This window comes from Cheilinus undulatus, linkage group 7 (assembly GCF_018320785.1).
Source record: "Cheilinus undulatus linkage group 7, ASM1832078v1, whole genome shotgun sequence".
Lineage (NCBI taxonomy): Eukaryota > Metazoa > Chordata > Actinopteri > Labriformes > Labridae > Cheilinus > Cheilinus undulatus.
This window is the reverse complement of record NC_054871.1, coordinates 39,514,268-39,538,696: the sequence shown is the minus strand read 5'-3', so window position 1 is coordinate 39,538,696 and position 24,429 is coordinate 39,514,268. Positions and strand designations below refer to the sequence as shown.

The 24,429-nt window shown below is 38.3% G+C and overlaps 1 protein-coding gene across 3 annotated transcripts in view; it reads right to left on the bottom strand.

The window, feature by feature from the left end:
- The window catches only part of farp2 (FERM, RhoGEF and pleckstrin domain protein 2), a 51,959-nt gene that overhangs the window by 16,863 nt on the left and 10,667 nt on the right, over positions 1-24,429 (bottom strand). For all 3 annotated transcript variants that reach the window (XR_005992077.1, XM_041790846.1, XM_041790847.1), the window contains exons 3-13: positions 19,687-19,791; positions 16,495-16,537; positions 16,331-16,409; positions 15,872-15,969; positions 12,273-12,387; positions 8,135-8,282; positions 7,929-8,024; positions 7,627-7,790; positions 7,467-7,535; positions 7,271-7,328; positions 5,071-5,365 (exon numbers count right to left, since the gene is read on the bottom strand). Coding sequence is in view for 2 of the 3 variants with exons in the window: in XM_041790846.1 (XP_041646780.1) it covers positions 5,071-5,365; positions 7,271-7,328; positions 7,467-7,535; positions 7,627-7,790; positions 7,929-8,024; positions 8,135-8,282; positions 12,273-12,387; positions 15,872-15,969; positions 16,331-16,409; positions 16,495-16,537; positions 19,687-19,791 (1,270 nt within the window). In the remaining variant the exon portion in view is untranslated. The remainder of the gene's footprint in view (positions 1-5,070; positions 5,366-7,270; positions 7,329-7,466; positions 7,536-7,626; positions 7,791-7,928; positions 8,025-8,134; positions 8,283-12,272; positions 12,388-15,871; positions 15,970-16,330; positions 16,410-16,494; positions 16,538-19,686; positions 19,792-24,429) is intronic.

The window sequence follows — 24,429 nt, the reverse complement described above, 5'->3', positions numbered from 1 at the left end:
CTTTGGAAGTGGGTTGAGTTTAGATTTAACAACTCTAAAAGGAGCGGAACTTCACAATAACAGCCCTTTTTTTTTCCATGCCTAAAGTGTGTCATATAGTCAAATATTCAACAGAGAGCGTCATCCTCCTCAAGCCTGCACAACTGGACTTAAGAGCTTCACATTTCACTACAACAAGTCACACAAGTGGCCACAAAAGAATGACGATACAGCAGAGAGGACCAAGTAAAGTAATGGTTCCCATATTTTTCCCCCCAGCTTTTGTTTTCAACAAGAAGAACAAATGATTCACTGAGAACTTAAACAAGCCCAGTTCCATTTCACAGAACTGGCTTTTCTGCTTTTGTTCTTTCTGCCTGTGAGCCTTTGCAACAAAACAACAGATGAAATACTCTGCTCTTGTCTTTCCTGGGTAAGGTCACCACAGCTGTTCTTCCACTTCTAATAGAATGAGAGAGAGAGAGGGAGAGAGAGAGAGACAGAGAGAGAGAGAGAGGGAGAGAGAGAGAAAAAAAAGAGTGGGGGAAGGCCGAGAGGGAGGAAAAAAAGAGTCACTGCTCGACCCGGAAATAATTGCTCACGCAAAGAGTTATCAGGAATGTGGCCTGTCTGGAGGGAAAATGCTTGTTTATAGTTTATCTCTAATGCGCCCCACAGAGAACGACACGAGAGGGGGGAGAGACGGCAGACGCTGGGCTTCACAGAGTGCAGTGGAGGGTTTTCTGTGGAATGATTTGGCACAACGCCTGCACAAACAGGGAGCACACACTCAGCTGGAATTAGGCTGAGGAATCTTGTGTATGGGTTTGACCCAACCCCCAACAGCATGCAAGTTTGTCGCCTCCAATTAAAAGAAAAAAAGACTGAGCGACTATCATGGCCATCTTTTTTCTGAGCAAACCTATACTTAAGAAATCAGCCTCCTCCTATCTCTAGATATAAAAACTTAAAGGAATATAATCAAAAAACTAAAGGAAGGTTTACTTTCTCTTTCACAAATGAAAGAAGCTTCTATGTGAGGCAGAAATAGGTCATCAACTAATCCGCCGATTTATCTAGTTTCAGATTATCTGAAAAATATGAAGCACATTTTACAGATGTATCTACACAAAGTTGTGGACTTAAATATCCTCTCTTTTACTGCATATGTGCAACACTTCTCTAACATTTTGGTCCAATCACAGAGAGAAGGAAAAACTTTGAGACAATGCAAATTTTGACTGTTAAAGCACTTAAAGAAAGTCCATCACCAATGAGTCTCTAAAAGAATTTTAAGTCTGACATTCATGGTACCCAAAAGTGATTACTTTATTCTTGAGAGTAAAACATACAAAACATTAAGTACAGATTATTAGACTTATAAATCAATATACATGTTCAGGATTAAGTGAATGTTACTACTTGAAGCCTAAGTGCAGTTAGCTTAGCTGGTTATTATTGTCAGCCATGTCAATGATTAAAATCTTTAGTCAAAAGCAAGAAATAATAATTAAGGCAAGAATTTTTAAAAAGAGACAAAACCTTTATGTGAAGAAGTACAAGTGATTTCTGATAATTTGGAGGAGAAAAACTTCTGAAAATCCTGGTTTTCTTTAAATTTTTTTCCTGAGGAAAGATAAAAAGTTGTTTGCCATGCTTAAAAAATGACAATGAGAACTAATGAGTTTCTGAAAATGCCTCCTTATTCCCTCTAAGGAGGGAAACTTAATTCACATTGCCCTTTGTCACTGATGTTCACCAAAACATCAACAGTTACTAAAAAAGCAGGGATGCACACCTGAGATTTGCATAAATGCATGCTGCATTGAAAGTGTGGAAGTAAGTGCTTTAAGGCACAGAGGTGCAGGACATAAAGACTGCACTGAGCACAGAAAAGGGTACGCTGCCCTCAGAATAAAGCTGGAGGAAAAATGTGGACAGTATCAAGAGGTTTGCCCTCCACATGTACACATAATTAAAGTCATTGTTTCGATAAACTAGATCCAGACTTTTAGCTGTGTTGTCTATAGTACCAACTAAGTCCTGAATACTGAGCTGATACAAAAAGAAATGTGGGGGCAGGATATCAGGAAGATGTTTAAAGAAGCTTTGTGCATGCTGTTATATAAGTGACGCAACAAAAGGCACTAAAACAGGATTCCTACATAAATGAGCAAAAATATTAAGAAAAAAAAAGATAACATAAAAAACAATTTTGTAGCTAATGTGCAAAAGACCCCATTTCCTTCCAATTAACATAGTATCATTTTGTTGATATCCTGGTGATAGCAAACACCAAAAACACGCTCAAGGAAACAGAGCAACAAAAATCTGTCCTCATGTACCAACGATTCATAAAATACTCACTGAATCAAACTCAAAGGGTGTCCTGGAAGTTACAATCATGGATAGTGTCTAAGATCAAAAAAGTGCTACATCTAGAAAGTACTTCGGCGTTTAATAATATTATACATATTCACTCACTGTTGCATGCTTGCCATACTAACACAAAGCCTTGCACACAATTAAGGGCACACTCACACTAGGCCCAAGCACGTTTGACCCCAGAAGTCCGGTCTGGTTGAAGAGCATGTGCGCTGTACCATATAATTCATTGGCCCTGGCATGGTCAGAGGAGCTGGGCTTTGGCACGGCATGGCAGCTCATGCAACGTGGACATAAATTGAGGCAATTGTACTCTAAACAATTACAAACAATGGCAACAAAGGGTTAATCTTGGCCCAGTGGAGAATATTGAATCTAAATCTGGAAAAATGTAAATATTCAGAGTCAGATTGATTTAACTCTGCCAGTGTACAATATGCTCAGGCTCAATTGCACCTGAAGCAATGTGACAACAGGACAGCAGAGGACTAAATAGTAGGGATAATTGTGATTCAGAACAGAATGGGGCAACTGGCCCTAATATGAGTGCACCCTAAGATTATACATTCATTTACTTTAAAGTGGTGTTAAAAGTGTACCTAATGGCTCATTAGTACACGTTTACATTCTCCAACTTAAGCTAAAATATTAGTTGGCATCTACTGCTGTAAGAAATGCATATTATTTTATCCTTCAGCTATCATGAGCTGGAATTTCATTTGAAAAAAAAAATTGCTGAATCCAGCCAGCAGATGTCAGTGAGGCACAAAAGATCAAACAGAAAAGTGGCTTTTCTGCATGCCTAGTTTAATTACAGGAGGCCTGTGAGAATCACTAAACCTGGACCAGTTTCAGTTTTATTTTTACCCTGAGATTATAGACACAAGATTACAGACAGATTAATGATTACCATCTACCACTACATTCTACACTGCATAATGAGTACCATCTTAGAAACGACAATTAAAGGCCAAATGATGGTGATTACTAGTTAGTATGTGCTAAGCACTTTATATTAAAAAAGAGCATATTTAAGATGGCATTATCCTGAAAAACTATCCAGTAATTACACATTTACTCTGAGAAACTGTTCTGTTCATTTCACTGAAGCTGTTAAGCAACACATTGACATTTATGTTTTTTTTCCTTATATGCTGCATTAAATTATTTCAAATATCAGGCAAATTAAACCATTATTAAACCATTTTTTGTAATATCCAAATTAATGTGTTAAAGGGTGTAAAATATTTAGTATTTTTCAGAGATTTGTCCAGACTGCAGAATCCCTTGCAGAAAAGAAGAAAACTGTCGCTCAAGGATTTTATGACAACCGAGGCCAAAGTCCAACAAGTAAAACGTCATGAGAGGACAAGAGTGACCAAAAAAGAAGCACCACAATCTGACCACACATCAGGGTAAAAAAAATCACTGATGAAAAGAATGGTGCTTCTGCACCAACATACATAGAAGAAATTTCTCCTCCATTACTCAATAGAAAGTCAAAAACAAAAGCATGTGTGACAATCACACATTAAAGAGATGAGCATAAACATTGTTTGAAATTAAACCAAAGTCAGACAGCTGTAAATATCAGCTATACTGGTTTGTATGGTCTGCCATCTTTTTCAATCCATGTTATGACAAAAGCCATATGGATGCCCAAAGTGTTGAGACTCAAGCATTAGCTATGCTGTTGCAACTTATGTACACTATGAATTACAAAGTCACAATTTGTTTTCTAAAATTTGGACAAGCTCAGATTGAATCAAGTGCTGTGGGGAAGAGCTTACATTTTTATATGAGGGGATCCAGAAGGGTCTGCAAGGGCCAGAGCCTGTAAGTTATGGCACTGAAGCAGGAAACCTTCTATGCCACCACTCCCCGATAGTGGATTACTGTAGAACAGATTCTGTTCAGGTGGCAGGACGCTGTCAGAGCCCCAGTCAGAGTCAGAGTCAGAGCTGCCGTTCCCTGAGCCCTCAGTGGCAGTGGGAGGGTAGCTGAGCTGCTCGAGTTGCTCTACCAGGTCACTGAACTGAACAGCAGAGCTGCTCTCAGACCGCACAGAGTACGCTGGGAAGTTGACCATAGAGCTCCCCTCTGATTGGATGTCAGAGCCGGGTAGGCGGAGTGAAGAGGAGTCTGCACCCCCGTAACCCACTGACATGGACTCACCTGCTGAGCTGAGCCCCAGGTTGTCCAGGGAGCTGCACTCAGAGCGATTATTAAGCAAGGAGCTGGTCTCTGAATGGCCCACAATACTGTCAGGGAAGGCATTTGTGTTCCCATTCAGGTCCTCTATTCCTACACTAAACATCCTGTTTTTGCTGAGGTCAGGTTCCTCTGGGTAATCAAACTGATCCACCTTATCATCAAGCCCAAAAGAAAAGGCTTCTGCCCCCCCACCATAGAAGGATATCTCAGTGGGATCATCATCTATGAACTCCTCAGTGACATGCAGCGGTGAGCTGGAAATCGAGAATAACGGATTTTGTCTTGTACGCAAAAGCTCTGCCTCAAAAGCCTCAGGTGTTAGAACTCCCTTTCTCTTCCCTGCACCCCCTCCCATTGAGCACCCAGTCCCCCTCCTGCCCCCATGCTCATTATCCTCATTGCCATTTTTGGAGGGCTGAGATTGGGAAGTGCCACTCTCTCCACACACAAACAAGGGGCTGCAGTATCCTGCTGCCGGATTGCTAGGGGCACCTTGAAAAGTGAAGTGAGATGGGGAGGCAGCCTTGACAGGTTCTTCCTTCGGTGGGCTAGGGGGTCTGGTGGCTTGCACAGGTGACTGAAGCTGCTGCTGCTCCTGTTGGTGCTGCAGGTTCAGGTTCTGAGTCTGCAGAGGAGGTGCTGGAGACTGACTCAGAGATGAAAAAGGCTGGGATTGATGCTGGAGCTCCGGTCGTTGGGGGAAGTTGGAGATGTTCGTTGGGTAGAAGGACACAGAAGCAGAGGAAGGGGAGCCTGGGGTCCTGATGCTGTCACTGAATGACAAGCTCTGAAATCAGAGAACAAAAAGTCAGAGCGCAGAAGGAAAAAGAGCATGAGAAATTGCTAAGAACTATTGAGTGTGTTTATGTGGACTTGAGCATCCTGGTTTTGATCAGGGTTTTTATGCAGCCTGCTTTGTGTTTGGGCATGTGAACATCATATCCTGATTATATAAACTGATTTTGAGAACCCCAACTTCTCTATCAGGATATCAGGATACCTGTGCACAGGTAAAGAACAAACATGGACGCTGTAGCAAGAGTGTTTTACTTCTTGGGTGATAAAAAATAAGTTTTGTTATATGGTTCTAAAAGAATTCAATATAATTTGACATTAAGATTGGAGAAAGCATCTAAATGCTGACCTATGCAACTGGCTACAGAACGCTGATTTCCCAATGTATCTCCTGGAGCAGGTCAGCTCACTGAAGTGAAAGTGACATGTTTGTATTTACAGATGACGACAAAATCAATAACCCCCTTTTGTGTCTCCTTTTTGCCAAATAACAGCCTGCAGTTATTTGTTGCAGTTTCCAACAAGTCTTAGACATGTCTCCTGAGGAATCATTCTTTTTTTGGGGGATCTCTCAAGCTCCTCCAGATTTGGTGGACCTCTAGCATGGATCTTGGTCTTCAGTTCACCCCAGAGATTTCAATGGGATTCAAGTCAGGGCATTGTGTAGGCCAATCAATAACATTAACTTCAGTCTCTTGGAGGTAGTTCACCAGGAAAGCGACAACCCAGACCCAGTTTTGCTGATGACTGCTTATATCCTTCTTTCTTCATGATTCCTTCAACTTTAACAAGAATCCTTGTTCCAGATGCACTGAAACATCCCCACAGCATAATACTTTTACTGCTGTGTTTCACCGTGGGGACGGGTTGTATGCCTCTCCCTTTTTTCTCCAAACATAAGCAACATCTCTACGGTCAAAGAGCTCTAGTTTGGTCTCATCTGACCAAAAGACATGCTTCCAGTGTGCATAATCTTTCTCCATGTTGTCCTTAGCATACTTCAGTCTGGCTTGAAGGTGTCTCTTTTGCAGAAGTGGAGTTTTTCTTGTTCTATTCCTGTGCAGGGATCTAGTGATGGTCTTCTTTGAGACCACAATTCCTGACTTGGCTAAATCACTTTCTAGTGCCTTTCCAGTTGTCCTGGGGTCTTCAGACACATCGCTCACCAGTTTTCTTTCCCGAGTCTTTGTAATCCTTCTTTTCCGACCTCTGCCGGGCTTGTTCTGTAGCGTGTGGTGCTCTGAATTTCTTGATGATACTTTTATCTCCAGTTCTTGACACTTGAAAACCTTCGGTGATCCTTCTCCTGCTTTGTGAGCATCAACAATTCTTTTTTTAAAACCTAAACTGATTTCTTTTGTTTTTGCCAAGATGCTCTTTCCACTGACAGCTCAAACCCTTAATGGAGTTTTTATGTTGTGTGTAATTTGAAAGAAATTCCTCAGTTTAAACTTGATTTTACAAACTTTGAGCATTACAAAGTTGAAGCACGTCATTGCACAACAGGTCATTTCTAAAGGGGGCTAATAATTTAGACCCTGGTAGTTTTTGTTTTTTATGAAATATTTTTTTCTGTGCAAATATAAGCATCCAAAACAAAACAAGGATGTTTGGAAAAGCTGTGTTAAAAATTCCTTGCTATGTTTGACAGCACTTAAGAAAGGCTGAAAGTTTCATAGGGAGGCTAATAATTTTGTCCTCACCTGCAACATGAATATAGAAATGTGAATAACCAGGTTTCTCTGCATGCATGTAAACACCACATCCTGAATAGGATCCAAGCCAAAATAAGGCTCTTAAACTGGGATTCTTAAGCCCATGTGAACACACCCATTGATTGTTTATTTGCGATAGCACAAAACTTGCTAAACTGCATGAACTTTGAAACCATACTGACCTGTTTTGGCACATCTGAGTTGAGGGAGCGAAGTGACATCCCCAATTTACTGTTCCTCCTAAGCAAGAAACATTTTTCACAGAATTATAATCATGTATGGGCTGCAGAAGAGTTACTGGGTCATATTTTGAAACTAAGTCATGGAAATAGCTCATCTTTCCCATAAAAAGTGCAGATACAGTACATGGAAACATACCTCTGGTATGGTGTTCTCTTTGCTCCATTTTCTTTAACATACTCTACAAGTTGTTTCTGGGTCCTCCCACTAAAAAAAAAAAAAAATAAGAAAAAATTTTGAATTACAACACTGACTTCACTTGAAAATTAGGATCATGCCTTTGGAACATCTTTGTCACCTATATCTGAAGGAGGAGCCTCTAGTGAAGAGGATAGCTTTGGATCTGGGTTGGGGTTGATCAAACAAGCGGAAAAATGAGTGGTATTCAACACAGATCTTCCAAAAGATTTTACACTGGTCTCGACTGCCCATCATAAATTCAAGAGTATCCTGATAGGGACCCTAGGAACAAACAAAGAAAGAGGAGGATATCACACAATTGAACAAAAATTCAACATGGAATTTCAGACATACACAAAAAATACAAAGATATCAAGGTATTCTGTCAATAAAGGCATTAATCTCCCTTTTGATACATACATGAACCTCTGGGTGGAGCTTTATCAGGAACCGTTTCCTCTTGAAGCTCAGTTTGCGAATCTTGGACCAGTTGAAGGTATTTATTTTTGTGTTGCCCTGGGAGAAAGAGGAGGAATGTTTAAAGAAAGAAATGCCTTCAAGCGACATGTTTAAGGACTTGGGGGGCCCCGTCCTCAAAAGACAGATAATAAAAGAGCAGCAGTTACCTGAAAAACTTGAAGGCCCATGTGAGAAACAGCTAGATTTATTTTGGTGCCTTCTCTGTCAGCGGCCGGATGGAAGCGGACACCATACATCTCCAGTTTACGGACAATCTCCAGGATTTGGAAATCGGATTCGGCTGGTGTCTGGCCCCTGTAGTGAACAGAAAATACACTTGTGAGAAACAGCATGTCCTGAGGACATTTTTCTTGTTGTATAATAGTGATGTCACAATCTACTTCAAACTGAGGAGTGCTTTTGCCAACAACCACATAATGTCACGTTCAACAATACCAGGAGTTTTAAATACCAGAAACTGCTTTTTGAGGAACTTAAAGGCATCTTCAGCCTTTTCTTTCATGTGCAACACAACCAACCAGCCAAGACAAGTCTGAACTAGAATAGCTGTCTGAGGTGGCAGACCCACGCCTAAGCAGCGCCACCGAGGAACTCACGCTCCCATTGATTACTATGGTGTTCAAAATTTCGAAGTCAGAGAAAAACCGAACAGGTGCGCGGATCATCACCAAAATCTAATCGATTCTTCCGTCACTATCCAAATATTCCCTGAAAATTTGTTGAAGATACGACTTTCCATTCTCGAGTTATCTTGTACACATACAAACAAACAAACAATGATACGGAACCCTTTACATAACCCTCTGCCAATTTCATTGGCGTGGGTAATTACATAACTTTATCTACTTTGATCACAGCAGTAAATATACTGATTTGTTAAAGCTTTGTAGCAATTATGAAAACTAGGGCAGAACAATTTTGAAAGATCAAACATCAATCATTTTAATGTTGCAGATCCAATTTGAATGGTTGTATTGAAGGGAATGAGCATTTTTATGTCATTCCCATTCTAAATAACAAAAATACAAAAATAAGATTTTCGCAACTATTCTAGAAAAAAAAGGATGCTTCAGTATTTTCATGTGTAGAGTATGACATCTCAGCTGCAAAAAAAACATGAAACTATTTTTGACACACATTTCAGATCAAAGAAATATGGCAACTTCTGTGACTTAAAAATTGCAGTATAGCATATTGCAATTTCATCTACATTTCGATTGATTGCCACGCCTTACTTATGACTAACCTACAACAATGGGCCTGTATTGAGCAATGGAAAGTTGCCTTGCAGCAGCAATCTTCTACAGCAGTTGAGTTGGGTTTTTTTTGTGTGCGTTTATCTCCTAAACCTCATGTCTTCCATCAAATATATTCTTCTGTTGCTTTGACAATATGGGAAAGTATTATGATGAAAGCAAAGGCAAGTGAAGCCAAAGCTTGCATAAGAAAAAATTTTTAAATGGTTGCCAAAATTCGATGTTCCCGGAGCTGTACAAGTCAGAAATGTTCAATGCTGCATGACCCATCCCCTAAAGCACCGTAATGGAGAGCATGACCTCCAAAACTGGCCCTTTTATCAGGTTAAATATGTCCCAGGAGTCGTAGCTTGTCACTGAAGTGGATATGCACTGATTACCCCATTACTTTCCAAGTACACTGGGAATTGTTTTACTGTGCAATCATGGCTTAATACTGAAGCATGATTACTTTTCAAACATTGTCCTACAGTTGTTTGGAACCTGTCTTAAAAAAGTACTGCACAGGCAGAATTTGAGGTGTACCTAAAGGCTCAATTATTGATCCTCTCTTTTTTAAATGCATAACATCAGACCAAATGAAACCCACACACAAAATGAATAACTTTGCTGACAACACCCATCAACACATGTACATTTTTCCTCATGTCCTTTAGCTAAAATCAGTCAAAACTGAGGGATAAAAGTAACATGTGCAAAAGATTGTCCAGATCATGCCTTTGAATAATGATAGGGAGTAGTACCCGAATCTGGCCTATCTAATCAACAAAAATCCCATCATTAACACAAAAGAAACAATCAGTAATAAATAAATAAATTATATATATATATATATATATATATATATATATATATATATATATATATATATATATATATATATATATTTCTTATTAGGGCTCTCAAGATTAAATGCAATCATCAAGGCCCCCTATTAGTGCACTTATTTTGTTTAATTGCAATAAATCTCCTGCTTTATCGTCTTCTCAATATACTTTGGTTAAGCCACCACAACATCTCCCTGCATCCACAGTTATGTGAAATAAGCCCACCTCTGCTCCTTAATGTTTCATTTCACTTTAAAACTCACAGATAGCTCAGTGGACAAGTTAAAAGTCATCTGAACCTTTCCTAAGAAATATGTACCTTTTTACTGTCCCTTTATTTCCTTTAAGATCCATAACAAGTTTCTTTTTCTGTGTTACGTTTGTGTAAAGTTCATGTTAAAATCTTCAAACTACCTATAAAAGCAATTCTGTGTCAAAAAAGGAAGTCAATTACCCTAGTTTAAGGTTGTAGAAAAATCCAAAGGGCCACAAAAACAGTGGAATTTTAAAATGCGATAAAAGGTTGTGATTAACCACAGAATTCATGAGATTAATTGTGATTAAAAATGTGATTTGTTTCACAACTCTAGTTATAATGTTACAAGTTAAATGAAGTCCTTAGATCTCTACCATGGCTTACAGTTTTTCAAAAAAATAAATGTTAAAATATGGTCAATAAATCTTTGACCCCACTAAGATGCTTTTTGTATCTACACTCTGAACTCACTTGTTTATTTATTTCTTTCCAAGATATTTCCACAATGCCTTTTAAGAGACAAATCAGTGAATCAAGGCTAGTTTTCAGCTGCAGTTAGCCCCTCAACAGTAGTAAATTTACCAGATATACAATGAAATTAGCCTCTGGCATTATTTTACAAGGTACTTTAAACTGAACTCAGTGCACTTTTGGTATCTAACTACTGAAAGATTAAATTCCGAACAACTATGAAGCTGTGTTCTTAAAACTATTTTCTGAAGTATAAAGTATAGTGAGGATCTTTATGTCTACTCTGTAATCTTTTTAGAACCATGACGTGAAATTAAAACATCAAGCATGTCTTGACATGGTACTCCAGTCCAGTCAGTGAATCATGACTTGTTTGCAGAGTAATGTGCCCTTAAATCTCTTATAACTTCCAGGATTTGAGAGGCGTTATCGAGAACCATGTGATTACAACCAAACAGTATGTTAGGAAGACATATCCGTCCAATCATCACCACATTCTAATTTTGTTCATCCGTTAAGCGCTGAAATCTCCTTAGGGCCCTCCCCTGTCCCACTGGCCTTATGGCTAATAGACCGGCCAGAGCAGGGGATTAGGCCAGGGAACTCGCCGTTTGTGTCTGCACACTGGCAACCAAAGGAAGAGATTAGCAGAGGTCTTTAGAGCTGCCTAATACTGTGGGCTGAAAAGAGTCCCTATTGGCCATAGGATAGTACTGTGCTAACAAGGAAACTAGTGGTGGGAAAAGTGCAGCAAGTGGTTTTGTCAGACTTGGGACAAACCCTCTCATTATGGTTGTTTAGCAGGAACACAGAGTTGTCTCAGCTCAGTTACCTCATCATAAAAAACACAAAACATCTGTGTTTGAAGCCACATTAAAAGAGGAACAGACAACGAGCCACTGTGTATAAATCCCCCTCAAATTGTAGTTTATGTGATTATCTTTGTGGGATATGAAATTGAGACCCTCCAAAATGCTGGAGGCAGAAAATTGTAGTTAAGACTCAGTTTGTGGTTTGTTCAGTAGTTGTCTAAATGTTACAAAATGAAAGAATTTATTTTATTATACTCCAGCTTTTATAATTCTGCAAGTGAATCTGTCAATATTTATCAAAAGTGGGCAAAAGTACATTAATTTTAGAAAAGTGAGCAGGAGCAAAGATAGCATCCTCTCTACAAAACGTCTTACTAGAGCTCCACAATGGTTCTTCTCCGGTGTAATGTCAGGACACTCATTTGCTGCTCTATTGCACTCAGAGCAGGGCAGGGAAGAGTCTCACTAACCCACATTCAACTGTACCTCAAAGTAAGGTCAAACTGGCAGTCTCTGTCCTTGACTGAGCTGTGTCCTCATCAAAGTTAACTGGCTTAACGTGTGGCAAGTAGTCAAAAGTAGTACATCATCTGTACTCATAATAAAATATATAAACTCAATATCTCAACAAGTTTTTGGAAAGATCAAATGCAGCTACTTACAAGTGCCTGCGGTGAAGCTCCATGATCCTTTCTTGCACTTTCTCCTGGTAAGGCAACAGTTTGTTCATCCTGAGGAAGTCCCTGTCCGCAACATCGTCGTAATCTCCGATCTCCGCTGTGATTGATAAAGAGGAAAACATCAGGTTTCCTCTGTATAGCAACAGGGGATAACACTTTATCAACAGTATTAGTTTTTAAAACCATAAACCGTTCCACAAAACATCTGTGCTCCATTGATTTATTGTCAATACACTGGCTCTATGTTATGCATCAGTTTTAGGTGGGTGTAGCCAATTAATATGCAGCTAAATCAATCCTACAATAAACATATTATCAAGTTGATCTGATATACAGGATGAAGTTTGCATTTAGGGTCATCCCAGTCTTCTTGCATGCAGTTCCTATTATGTTCAGCCAAGTCTACAACGTGTGGTTTCTGTGCAGCTGTGTAGCTTTTTTAGTTCCAGCTGTTTTCAAAGTTTACATGTCTGTCAACAACAATACCATAGTTGAGCTTTCAGCCTGCGGCGATTGTCATGAAGTATAAACACGTAGACCCACAGTCAATGAGTCACTCTGCCTACCTGTTCTGGTCACTCGTTAAGACTCAGTAACTTGTTACTTGAGAAGCATTTTCAATTGAACAAGCACACAACGAGATTTATTTACTTAGTCTGCCTTTGATTTCTTAAAATAAATAACGACTTATTGAGGGAGGAAAGCTGTCAAAATGAGCCAGCCTGGTCTGAGTCAGCATGTTGTGAGAAGTGCAGTAGCCATATAAAGATGAATGAAAGTTAATTATCAATAGAGTCCGCTCTGGTGCAGCGTGTGATGGTGGTTTGTTTATTTTATTATTTTTGTCTCATTATGTCTTGGTCTCCATGTTGTCATGTGACATTTGGGTTTCAACAATGTCGTATTATGTTTAGGTTCTTATGTTGTCTGGGTTTGATGTCTTTTGGTTCTTTCGTGGAAGGAGTCTTGTTGTTCCCGCTTGTGTGCTTTTGCTGTTGATTGTTGTCTTGGTTGTTTTATTTTATTTTGTTCTGCTGCTCTGTTCTTCTGTTTGCTTCTGCACCAGTCAAAGTACCTTGTAAACCTTTGTTTTTAAAAATGCTATACCAATAAAGTCATTTTGCACATGGTCATTAAAGTCTGCACTTTCCACTGGTATTCTTGCACTGGTATTCCAGACACAGCCCACTTTGTAGATGGAAAATAGGCATTAAAAGTGCATCTTGTACACTTGATTTCACGACAATCCTCTCTTCATAAAGGATTCCAGGATGATTTTTTGCTAATTCTGTTTTATAGCAGTGTCAGTCATGCTTCTAGAATTATGAGTAAGCCAATAAAAAACATCTTTTTAATGCAATAACACTCTACAGCACTAAAAACTACATTCTCCAAAAATATGATCATGTTATGCTGACATTTGTAAATTCTACTAGGAAAGAACACCCCCTTCACAGATATGGCAGCCTCTTAAGTGATCAATAACCAGGACTGGTTATAGAAAATAGTTTGGCTTTTTTCACAATATTTTCCTCTCTCCTATGTACTAATGAATAAATAATACAAGAAAAAAAAATACAAGAAAAATGCAGGTAAGAGCATAAATCTATTTGCAATTCATAACAATATTAAACAAATGTTTGTAGGATTTTTGTTTGTTATCCTGTGTATTTTTTCCTATGTTTTTATTTAAAATATAGTTTATTACCTACCTACCTACCTACCTAGTTACCTACCTGGAGCTAAATCCTGTCCTGTGATTTATACAGTGCCTTTACAAAGTATTCACCCCCTTGGATAATTTAGGCTACCCTTTGATTGATTTTATAAATCAATCATGGTCAATATAATTTAGGTTTTTTGAAAAAAAAAACCCTCTTTAATGTCAAAGTGAAAACAGATTACTACAAAGTAATGTTAAACAAAACAAGTAATGTTAAAGTAAGTGACTGCATAAATATTCACTCCCTTCAGTCAGTATTTAGTGGATGCACCTTTGGCTGCAATCACAGCACTGAGTCTGTATGGATAGGTCTCAGTAGCTATGTTTACATGGACCACAATCAGAATAAATGACTGATCTGAATAAAAATGCTTCATATACAAACTCCATTTGGAATAAAATCTTCTGATCCGGCTCACTCGCAATGAAATTTCATTCGGAACGAGATGGGTGGTTTATGCCGATCCTCATTTGGATCAGACTCCATGAAAATACTTGATCTGATTACCTCTCCCTGTTTGGGGGGATTTTTGTCTTACTGCACGTCTGCTCCACTTGACATGACGTCTTTCTGTTTCCTTATTCACCCCCTATGAATAGACAGCAATATGTACTGCTGAGCTTGTTGCTTGAACAGGGAAAGCACCAGAAACCGCAGAACTGTTTGAAGCATATGACAAAGGTCAGTTTTTAAGTAAAATAAAGTAGAAGTAAAGATAACACAAAGTACAGACACAAGTGAGTAGAACAATCCAATATTTTTGCACAAGGATGAGTTGAAAAAAAGCGAGCAGTCTAATTTTTGTTTACAGGTGCAGAAGAATTTCTTCTATGGCAAATTGTTGGTAGAGTTAACATGTGGGACGATACAGCACATGTCAGATCCCCCCCCCCCCCAGATCAAATTGAGATGTATGTGCACACACATCTGAATCGGAAGGCATCTTCCAGCGTCCATGTGTACAGATGTTTTAATCTCTGATCCAAATCAATTTAATCTGATTATGAAAAAAATGCTCATATAACCACAGCTAATCAGGTTTGCACATCTGGACACTGCAGTTTTACTTCATTCTTCTCTGCAAAACTGCTCAAGTTCTGTCATGTTGCACTGGGATCAGCATGAATAGCCCTTTTCAAGTCCAGCCAAAATAGGACCTCTATGGGATTGAGGTCCGAGCATTGACTCGGCCACTCCAGAACATTCACCTTGTTGTCTTTGAACCATTTATGTGTAGATTTCGCTGTGTGCTTTGGGTCATTGTCTTGCTAGAAAATAAATATTCTCTCAAGCCATAGTTCTCCTTAAGACTGGACAAGAATGTCCTCCATGATTTTCCTATAAATTTGCCACATTCATTTTACTCTTTACCTTTACAAGCCTTCCGTGGCCAGCTGCTGAGAAGCATCCCCACAGCATGATGCTGCCATCACTGTGCTTCACAGTGGGAATGATGTGTTTGTGATGATGTACAGTGTTTGGTGTTCGCTGTACATAGCATTGTGTCTGATGACCAAAAAGCACCATTTTGGTCTCATCAGAACAAAGGACTTTATTCTTCTTGACCATGGAGTCTCCAAATACTCTCATACTGACCATGACTGATTTATACAATCAATAAATGAGTAAAACACCCAAGGATGTTTTAACAGGCTCTGTATCTGAAGGGTGAGCTGTTAGAGTTATTTCAATGATGAATATATTCTACCCAAACTCTAACATGTTTTTTTTTCTATTTAATCCTTGTTTGTTTGTGTCTGTGTTGTATTTTTAATCAAAGCTGAGAAATAACTATGAAGATAATAATAAACTAAAACAACTTAAATACTGTGGTAAAAAATAAAAGCTTGAACATACACTGGACAATATGAGAAGCCAGCAGGGCTCCTGTATTTTCCGTGCAAATCAGCCTCCCCTCCATCAAGTCTCGTTTCATCTGCAGTGAGAATAGGTACCTGTGGAAAACAAACAAAAAAAAGAAGCACAGATGCTAAGTGTCCATCTGTTTAAGTTCATGTGAGCACAAACTAAAGTAATCAGGGGTTTTTCAAGTTATCTGTATTAAAGTTTAATGTCACGCAGCAGTCCTAGCAAAAGAACCCCTAAATTAAAGTATATTTCTTGAGTTTAATGTATTGGAAAACAAAACAGGTGCTGAAAAGAGCTCTTACTGGTTGCAGTAGTATGATAAGTATTTCATAAATTTTACAGAGGGAAAGATGTTTGGAGACCATGACTGTGAGCTCCTGAGAAACAAAAGCCTCAAAACAGGCATGTGATAAAAGCAATATCCAGTAGGAAATTACAGTCACTGACCTGGTGTACTCCTCCTGCAGTTGACCAGGGTCTGGAGGAAAGAATTTCACTGACAGCCTAAACAGCGTATTAGCTGGTCCTGAAAGACACGGGAACAGATCATTAACAAATAAAAACAAACTTTATGAATTCAGGAATTTGAGTGAAAATTTGAGCTCACTTACTTCTGACTTGTTTCACAATCAGTTTTGTGGGTTCCAGCCAAACCTGAAGGGAAAAAAAATCTCATTAACTTCATGTTATTATGACAGTTTTTTACAAATCTAACCTTAAATAACCCTTTTATTTCACCGTGATTGCACGTTGTGTGTCTCAGTGATGGTGTTGAGTTAATGTTGTGGGCAGAAACTGACTTCAGGGTCTCACTGGAGAAGCCTGTTTGGAGTATTACATCTGGGCCTGATTGAGGAAGGAATGTGCAAGATCCAGACAGATAGATCGAGTTTGGTATCAGCTGATATTTTTCTGAATCCCTCTCTCAGTTCAGAGTTTATACTAGGACATCAATGCTATTTTAGGAAAAAAGAAAGAACAATGCTTCTGATTCATAAACAAGCATATTGGTGGTACTTTTCTTAAACAGAACTAGACTAGAATTATTTTAATCAATAATAATACATCAGAAATGCCACAGTTTTCATAGTTGTAGCTTCTCAGACATCAGGGAGATGTTTGAAAAGACTTCTCTTAATCTTTAGTGTTTTAGAGAAAAAAAATAATTGGACTTCGAAGCACAGCTCATGTTTAGGAAATCCTGACTTTTATAAATCTTATTCCACCTTTTTTAAACAATAAAAAAGATAGGCTAATGTTTGAAAACAATAGTAACTTTCAACAATGAACATGAACAATCACTTTATTAGGTACACCTGTTCAACTGCTTAACAGTGCAAATATTTAATCAGCCAATCACATCACAGCAACCAATGTTATGTAAGCATTGGCCAGGATTGGTCTAGATGATCTGGCAAAGTTCAAAGAAAGGTGATCTTAGTGACTGTGAGTGTGCCATGGTTGTTGGTGGTCTGGCACGCTTTCATGTTCTTTACACTCTATTCTGACCCTACCATTCAGATGTTGCAGCAGAAATTACATCTCATCAGACCAGGCAGTGTTTTTCCAATCTCTTATCATCAAATTATGGTGAGTCAGTGTAATCAGTAACCTCAGTTTCCTGCTCTCAGCTTACAGAAACAGAGGGAAGCTGTAGTTTTCTGTGAATGTAGTCTATCAGCTTCACAGTTGGAGTTCAGAGATGCTCTTCTACCTTGGTTGTAAAAAGTGGTTATTTGAGTTATTGCTGCCTATCGATCAGCTCGAACCAGTCTGGTTATTCTTCTCTGACCCCTGCCATCAACCAGGCACTTGACCCAGAGAACTGCCGCTCACTGGATGCTCTCTCTTTTTCAGACTTTTCTCTGTAAACTCTTGAGATTGTTGTGTTACAATGTTATAGTGTCATTTAGCAGACACTTTTATCAAAAGCAACATACATTACAGATGGACAGGTGTTCATGGCATTAAGGACCTTAATCAAGGGTCCACACCGGATACTGATTGTGTACTGACTCAGGTTTGATTCCTCGATCTCCTGTATCAAAGTCAGCAATGTGTTGAGCCATCTAGCCCTGTTGTGTGTGAAAACCCACTTTGGCCGAGCCAAGCCAAACCAAGCTGTGCAGATTTATTTTTCTATCACCAGTTTGGCTGCGACAATCAGATCAGACAGGAACATTTAACTTTAACTCCTGTTTTTCCTTCTTTTCTTGTCAGTTTTTGTCATGTCATTAATAAAAGTTAATAAAGCAGTGAAATCACACCTGACTCTCACTAGGTACAGTATTAGTGACAGTGGATGAGATCAATGAGGGCTAAAACCGCTGCGTCATCAGCTCTTACTGTCCCCTCAAACGGGTAGCTCAGTTGTGGGGGAAAAGAAAATCCCCTGCCGCGCTGGGCTGCCGTGCCGAGTCAAATCAAATAGAGCCAGGCTGCTCAATATAATGGAAAAACCCCACTAGTAGATCAGCTGTTGGTGTAATTCTCACACCAGCCTGTCCAACGCCAACAATCATGGCATGTTCAAAGTCACTAAAGTCCCCTTTCTTCCTCATTATGATGCTTAGATCATCTTGACCATGTCTGTATGCCTAAATGCATTGGAAGCAGCCACATGATTGGCTGACTAGATATTTGCATTAATGAGCAATAGAGAGATGAACTTAATAAAGAGATCGGTGAGTGTATTTGCAAGAAAAAACTTAAGTCTATCAATGTTGAATAGACGTTTAACATATTCTAACATAATGTAGCTTCATAAACAAAGCACATTACAAAAATAGTGTAATTCTTTAAACTGACATTTTGCAAAAAATGTTCCCTCCAAACCTCAATTACCATGCTGCAATGATCTATCATTTTCATTCTGATTGATTAATCCTGTAATAAAAGTTGTTATAAATGGTATAAGAAGTTCATTCCTAGTATTTTAAACTGCTGTAAACAGCCATTTAAAAAGGCATGTAACGCAACACAAAGATGCCATCATCAAACTATCAACTTGATGGCATGACAGAATGGAGCTTTGGCTTTCCACTGCAAAAACAATAAAGGCTCTCACTTTTTTATTTTACACACAAAGATGCAAGCAGTAATCTCTTTTGGGAGGTCTGTTTTAAAAGTTTGAACAAAAGATTTAAACTGCAACAATGCTCAGCCTTCTCTGAAGTCTTCTTTTATTATGTGAGGAAAATGGTCCATTAAAAGCAAAGAGGGCTGCCACAGTTAAAACTGTTTGAAATGTGACTCTGATTGTCATTTACTTTTTGGCCTGAGGCTTTCAGCTCTTTAAATCTGTGCTTGCAGCTCGCTTGGACTTTCAACAAAGTGCTCATTGCTTGTAATGTAAAATCCTCTTACTGCAGTGCAACAAATGCTCTGTTTATGCACAGAATAGCTTTTCAGTGCAACAGACTGAATATATGAGCCACAAATCTTCCATTCTCTTTGGTGCAGATGTACAGTTTGGATCATACATCTTGTCCATTTCCTTGAAAAGGACTCATAGGTGGTCTTGAATTCTACTTGGATGAGTACAACAATGGAAAGTCTGATATTTAGAGTATGTACACTTGTGCCAGAAATGTTTTAAACATTCATAGTTTGAAGTTGATGAAGTCCAGTAAAAATATGCTTTTATCATTTCTGAGGAATAACTAAGATGCTTCTTGTGACCTGAGTCAAGTAATCAAGCTTTTACTTTGAAACTCTGCTTGGTCAAGTTTTAGCTGACATATAATCACTGTGGATGGTGAATGTGTCTGTTCAAAACAAGACTCAGTTGCTGTTGTACGTACCCAGTTCATCTGCATGTTCTGAAACTCCAGGCCAAAGTAATCACTCTCTATGAGGTTGCCTCGCAGGAAAACCTCAGAAAGGAGGGCCTGTCCAAGAGCTTTGCACTGAAAGAAAAAACAACAGAGAAAAGGGAGAAGTTATTTTCATGACTATGTCAACAAAGAGGTCTTTAAAGTCCAGGGATGATACATCTCTTGATCTAAATGAAAAGAGAAATTGGAAAAACTTGGAAGAACAATAGAGGTGATATCACAAGGAAAACAAATTTAGCTTGAGCTGAGGTGAAGAAGGCCACGCTTGTGTTTAAAGTGAGCAAAGAATAAACGCTGTCTGCCCGTCTGTGTGGTGCAGAAAATATTTGGCATCTGTAAATGATCCACTGCGTTATGTGTTCCAGGGCTGCAAAAATGTTCTGTCGATTTAAGTAGCTTCTTTAACTTGGATGTGCAAGTCAACCAAAAAAGCGTGTCCTACTATTACACATTTACTGTTATCTGGACCTGAACCAGACTGTAGCAAAATCACAAGCAGGAAATGTGCTCCAGTTTACCTTCTCCAGCTCTGGGGTTTGTTTTCACCAAATGAAGGACTAATTACTATGTACTAAGAACACACTGCAGTTGAGGTTTGGAATCGCAGTCTGAGACATTTTGAGAAAATTATAGCCTGAAACATCTGGTTGTAATGTAAAATAGTATTTTTAAAAGCCTTATAAAAAGAACTGCTTTGCATCACAGCTCACAGAGCAGCAGGAGATTTACTGTAGTCGAGTCTTTTCATTACTTTGATACAATCACATGTTCGGCATCCACAAAATCTATAAAAATGCAGGTGAAACCCACGGACACAACATCCATAAATTTAGGAATCTGTTGTAAAATGCCTCTCTTTCCAAGCAGTTACGGTGTCTGATTACAGCTGATCTCAACAAGAGAACAAAAAGTGGTGTGTTAAAACACTTCGTCTGGGTTATGTTTGAGTGCCGGCCAAACATATTACCCAGACAGCATCGGTATTCGAAATCATGTATTAGCATCCAAATGTATGAGACATTTTGAGGTTTTAGGTCTTGGTTTGATGTATACTGAGCTCACAATGAGCTCTAAGCAGACAGAACCAACGTCTGCTTTATAAACAAAGTTATTAGAGCATACCCTTCCCTGTGGATTTAGACAATATTTCCATACAGAATCTCCTTCACACAGTTTCTGCTATAAGGTTTGCTATGCATTTTCACATAGTTTCCCCTTTACAGATTACAATGGTCATCCATTTTTGTACAGTTTAAGGCAAAGCCAGGGTAGAATTTGCTGTTTTAGATTAAGTCTGAGGCAGAAGCAGCAATAGTCAAAAGGGTTAATGCAATAAAACAAATTATAAATACTCATGATAAAAATTATGCTGATAAAGTTGATGAACTTTGAGTCTTTTTACTCAGTTTAGAAAGCAGTGCATATGGAAGAAATCTCCAACTGCACTAGGGTTTAAAAAAGGAGCATAAACATATCAGTTCAAAAGATTAAGGACATCACATCAAACAGCTCAGCATACAACAAAGACAATAGCTTGCAAGGCAGGAAGAGAAAAGTGTGAGAGAGTAAGATGAGCTTAAGCACACAGCATCTCCTTAAATTTTTTCCCACTAAACACATCCTTAGAAAAAGTTTTCAAACCAGGTTTCTGCACAATTAACAGTCAAATTTAAGACCTTTTTAAGATGCAAGCAAAGGAAAATTAGATACCATTTTTGGTGCTTTTTAGATTTCATTTGGGACTCAACTGCTTTGATTTGGATTGCCAAATGTCAAGCTTTTGTTTGCAAATCTTTCAAGAAGCATTTTAATTGAATACACCTTGAGGCAAAATTTCCTTAAACTTCCTTCTCCTCAGTTTACAAATGCATGTGCAACACAGTGGTGTAAATCAAAACCAAAAAAAAAAAAAGGATCATCAAACACCAGCAGCGAAGTGTGTGGATTTGACAAAGTATTCCAACAAATCTGTCTCAGCTCATTGAAAATTTAAGACCTCTCGTGTGTAAACAAGACTCAAGAACTTCTATGAAGTGTCATTGAAAAAAAATCTAGTTTAAGACCATTAAAGACTTTAAGGACTAGAGGCACTGCTGTGCAATTAATTGAGCTATAATTAATTTGGCTCTCTACAATTATGAAAACAAGATCATTGAGATTAAACAATTACTGTGCTGCATGCCATGTTGAACCTGTGTAGCAAAAAAATGGATCACTTACTAAAAAAAACTAAAAAAAAAAAAGACCCATGCTACTTATTTATTATGTATAACACGGTTAATAATGGATTTGAAATGTTCTGCTGATTGATCAGTGGTAAATATCAGCTGTTTTACTAATGTGTATGTGGAGTTTTGGGCAGGACCAACAGACCTATGCCAGCTTCAGTCTTTTTCTTTGTTCATCCTAATTCATTAACTTTTAATGAGCGTTCTAAAGAAAGTTTCTGTCTGAACAAGTTATTAGAGATGGGCATGATCCAAAATCAGTATTGGGTCTGATATTCATGTTAGAAAGATAAAAAAAACAGTACTGATACACGTCATCAACCCACATTATGATGTTTTAACTGAGCTGTGAAAGCACCAAACACATAGAAACGATGCCACCACCAGCGTGGCAGAGTGCTTTGCTGCTGTAGCCCTGTGGTACTGTTAGTCGTTTACATTTGTTGCTGCTATTTTCAAAGTGCACTGGAGTTTTAAATATTCAAACTGAAGACATGGCATTTGTTTCTGCTACCCATTTCTATGCAAAGCCAGCACAAAGTTAAGATACATTACCTGGAATAATAAGTTTTATGCATTTTTAATTTTTTTGGTCTTTGAATAAGAAATCCTGTTTGAGGTTTATACATAATACCACCAAAAACAATAAGAATATTAATTATTATTTTTATTAAAATCTGTGCATATCGGGTATTGGTACTTATGTATTGGACCGGATCGCAAATGGAAAAAAAAAGGCTCAGCAGATCTCTAACATTCATATATCTGTATGAGGCAAAGTGAAGTTGTAAATAGTAGCTTAAGAGATATCAGCAAAAATCCAGTAGCATGCATCCCTCATTTAAAATACACAATGGCTAATTAAACTTAATAATTATCATCTCAATATCAATCCAAAACAATGTTTTTAGCCATAATCAAGCAGCTCTAACTCCCAGTAACCCTGTTGTATGTAAACTATTTTGTGTTTTTGAGGGATAAGTTAAGCTTGTTCAACTTCTGGATTAATCCTGGTGAACAATGGAGACTGAGGAAGTCTTAACCTAAAACCTAAGCTAAAGCCCTGGAAGAGCACTTCTGCCCTCATACATAAGTTTTCTACCGACAAGGATTAGAGAAACACAAGCTTTTAGGTGAAAACTTTTGATATGAGGATCCCTCTGTTAATAACTCAACTCCCAGTGGAAAACTTGAGAATGATAAAGCATTAGAAATCCCAATTTAAACCTGAGTTGCTGTTGGATAAAAGTGGCTCAGCTAATAGCCTCTGCTGATGTTGACTTTCTGCTAAAAGGAAAATAAATTAATGTTTTTTGCCACAAACCTTCTTGATTCAGTGGTTGGACATTTTTTAAAACTTTTTTCCTGTCTTTTTGCTTTTAGTTGATAGGATGGCATCAAACTAGTTTCACAACCAGCAGTCAATCCTGCAAAAAGCGCAATGACTGTAGTCTTGTGTGGCGTGTTTGATGAAAAATTTAAACACATTATCTTTAAATACATTCCGAAATTTTACCAAGCAACTGTGGTTTTGTTGGGTTCAAGTCATCCACAGCACCTTTTAAAAACTGTCCGTTTTATCAAACACTGGAAAGAATATTGATCAATTTAGAAAAGAGTGTTGTGATCATTTTCATACACTTTGAACCATCTCAATACCTTTGTGTGCCATGCCAAGACAAAAGACTTGCAAACATTCAACTCATTTTTTCAACGTTTTCCGCCACACAATGAATTATCATAACTCCATAGCTATAAAATTAAAACAACCTGTGAATCTGTTTGACAGGAAAAATAAGGTAATGACAGATTAGAACAAGCTGTTAAATATTTTTCCTCAGTGTACAAGTCATGAGCAAACTACTCAGCGTTGTGCTTTAGGAAGCCCCTCCTCTGTGTCACTCATTAACCCTCCGCAGGAATGTTAAACTGCATTCACAGCACTGAAGTCTGAAGGGAGTCAAATCCTCCACTGGGACATTCAGTTTATGAGCCACAATCTGAGAGCAAAGGATGACACTTTCACTGAGATATTCGCTTCTTAACAGCTTGCGAAACGCAAGATTGCATGAAAACACAGAAAGAGCAGAGTGTACTGACTGCAAAAAGCTTCTCACATGATTTTTCTTGGTGTATTACCAGAAGTTATGATTAATTTGATCCCAGTACAGACTGATAACTGACCTTCATTCACTCCCTCTTTCTACTGACAAGGGCTGGGAAATATGGACCAAAAAATTGCAGCAATTTTTTTTTTTTTTTAGCAAAACAGCAATGCACAATCTCTATTTTTCAGTGAAGACATAACAAATGGTTGTCAAAAAAAGAATGATTAACTTTCATAAGATTTAAAGATTAAAGATTAAACCTGTTTGATACCGGTGCAACAAAATAAAAGTCCCCGACACCAAATATTGGTCATAAATTGTTAAAAAAAAAAAAAATCAGAAACTGCAGGAGTTAGTACTCTACATGCTGTATT